General features: G+C 54.7%; 1 protein-coding gene across 1 annotated transcript; it reads left to right on the top strand.

Annotated features, from left to right (window-relative positions):
* The first annotated feature begins 1,434 nt into the window (after nucleotides 1-1,434).
* On the top strand, nucleotides 1,435-2,250 carry LOC119391139 (ubiquitin-conjugating enzyme E2 Z). Its single transcript, XM_037658815.2, has one exon. It carries the CDS (start codon nucleotides 1,443-1,445, stop codon nucleotides 2,247-2,249), a length of 807 nt encoding a protein of 268 aa, XP_037514743.2. The 5' UTR covers nucleotides 1,435-1,442; the 3' UTR covers nucleotide 2,250.
* The last annotated feature ends 563 nt before the right edge of the window (nucleotides 2,251-2,813 follow it).

Raw genomic sequence — 2,813 nt, 5'->3', positions numbered from 1 at the left:
GCGCTTATTGTTGAAAGATCGGGCTGCATCTGAAGGCCCGAGTGTACGCGCACATACGCGAGAGGATACGCCGTGGGAATCTGCGGAATGTTGGTGGTGGCGGTAACATTACTGCGAACTCCGGCAACTTGTGGCCTGGGCCTAGGCCGCCCCCGAGGATGTCCGGAGACTGTCGCCTCGCCGTCTCACGGGCTTGCTGGATGGCCCGTAGCTTTGCAGTTCGAGCTGCGCAGCGCGTCCGTCCACCGCTCCGCAGCTTCACCTGGGGAGACTTTCTTTGGAAATATGAGGTTATAGGTGGAGAAAATCTGCATAATGAGGGTCAAACTTTGCTGAAGGAGGGAGGGCGAGAGCCAATCCACATGCGCTGCTTGTGTGTGTGTGTGTGTGTGTGTGTGTGTGTGTGTGTGTTTGTGTGTGTGTGTGTGTGTGTGTGTGTGTGTGTGTGTGTGTGTGTGTGTGTGTGTGTGTGTGTGTGTGTGTGTGTGTGTGTGCGTGCGTGCGTGCGTGCGTGCGTGCGTGCACGCTGGCAAGGTGCCCGTCCCCCTCACACCTAAGTGCTGGTGGAGGGATGAAACGTAGCCACCCTAATGGCGAACACTACGCACGCCAATGCGATGTTGCGTTTGACGCACTCGCGAAGCTCTGCGCCCGCGACCTGCGGGTCAGCAGTCGAGTACCTCCCGCGAAAAGAAAGGTGCACGTACATTTAAAATTTCTGCGCCACGCAGGGGTTTCTTAACTGCACCTGAAAACCTAACATGCGCGGCTTCTTGGGTTCCGCAAGATCGGAAATCAAAAAATCGGCCTTGCAGGGCCCTGTAATCTAAACTGGACAAATCGTTCCGGCTTCTCAGCATAAAGCGCAACGCCTTCGTGGCACCTTCTCTAGCTGGGGTCGTTGACCAAGCATGTTAAATGGCAAAAGTGAACGCGGCCGCGTTCGGTCACCAAATCGGATCTGGCTGTCGCATAACTACAGCAAGAACAATTGGCGCCGCTTTCCCCTGGCTTTCACACTCTCTGCGTCCATGCGCCCGAAAGGGGAGACAAGAACCACCATTAGACATAGTGGGTGCGATCCATTCGTACTGGGAAAAGAAACGAGAAGCGTATGGAGTACGAAAGATCCTGACGCTACTTCCGGAGGAGAACGATGATGATAGTTATTATGGTTATCCTCTTCCTGATTCCACTTACCCACAAATGGGGGTGGGCCAATAACCGGGCGGTATCTTGTACTCTAAACTTGCCCTTTCTTTGAAAGCGTTTCAACACAACCGACGTTACTGTCTTCCGGTTTCTCTGTGCCAGCCGCGCTGTATATGTTCACTTCACTTCATATACGATCAGGGCACAGTCTCGGGCTCCATCCTCTACCGTTGATGCGCGCGCCGGCCATCTGGGTGCAGGCCAGTGCTTGCAAGACGCAGGAGGCAGCCATGGCCGCCGCACTTCCAAATTCTTGGGACCCGCTCGCAATAGAGAACGAAGAGCCGTCTCCGCAGTGCCTACTGCGCGTCAAGAGGGATATAGCTGAATTCAGTGTCCGACCGCCTTACGGTATCTTCATCTTTCCTCAGGAAGACAACGTGACCAAGATCCACGCCCTTGTTGTGGGCCCCTCTGACACGCCTTACGAAGGTGGGCTCTTCTACTTCGTCTTGAAGTGCCCCTCCACATATCCCACGATTCCGCCCAGGGTGCGCATCATGACCACCGACGCCGGACGCCTCGAGTTCAACCCGAACCTCTACGCGAATGGCAAGGTCTGCCTCAGCATCCTCGGGACCTGGTTCGGACCGCAGTGGAACCCGGCGCAGACCATCGAGAGCGTGCTCGTATCCATCCAGTCACTGCTCAACGAGAATCCTTTCGAGAACGAGCCCGGAGCGTCGTTCTTATCGCCGATTAGCAAGTTTCTCGGCTACGAGGACAACTACAATTCCTTCCTGCAGCACGAGACCTTGAGGGTGGCCGTATGCGACACGGTCGAGGCGTGCCTCGAAGGCACTTCGCCGCTTCCGCCGGTTCTGAGAGACCAGGTCCTCAAGACTTTCTCGGAGTCGTACGCGAAGTACGAGAAGATGGCCACGGATCGGATAAAATTGACCGGAACCCAACTGCGCGACCGATTCCTTCACGTCAAGGGAGTGTACCAGTACGAAACACTGCTGAAGCGACTGAAGGATTTGAACGACAGAGTTAAGAAGCGGAACCAAGCTGCAGCGGAAACGCAAAATGAGTAATTTATTAGGCGGTGCAGCGGCCGGCACTGAAGTAATGCATTGTATGACGCACTGTGTGACGAACTGTGTGACGCACTGTGTGACACAATGGCGGACCCTGTGACGTGGTGGCGCTAAACATCATCGTGTATGCGAGGCGTCCGTCAAGAATGTGGCCTCTGTAGCTGCCCACGCAGTGCCCTGCATCTGTGGTGGCTCGGTGAGCTAACCGCTCTGTATTCAATGAACTGCGCAGGGTGTTTTCGGAATAAAAAAAAAATTGTATGACGGTCACATACTTTCTCTGGTCGCTCTGGAGCTTGAGCGTTATTGTACTGGCTGCTGCTGTTGTATACGCAGAACCCGCTGAGTTTGCGAGTAAATACTCCAATGTTCCGGAAATGCGGCGTTACCGTTTTTATGCAGTTGTACTTCAACCAGCAGGGGAGCCAGAGGCTTTGGAAGTGTTCTTCGTTGGGAGGGAGGGCGGTGTGTGTAATCTCGGCAGGCATTCTTGTGATTTAACCCGGTGCCGTTCCTTTACGCAGCCATCACACAGTGCCGATACTTCATGGGTCTGTTCTG

The sequence above is a fragment of the Rhipicephalus sanguineus genome, chromosome 4, assembly GCF_013339695.2.
Source record: "Rhipicephalus sanguineus isolate Rsan-2018 chromosome 4, BIME_Rsan_1.4, whole genome shotgun sequence".
In the NCBI taxonomy this organism is placed as follows: domain Eukaryota; kingdom Metazoa; phylum Arthropoda; class Arachnida; order Ixodida; family Ixodidae; genus Rhipicephalus; species Rhipicephalus sanguineus.
Note: the sequence above shows the minus strand (reverse complement) of the source record. Positions and strands in the feature narration are given on the sequence as shown.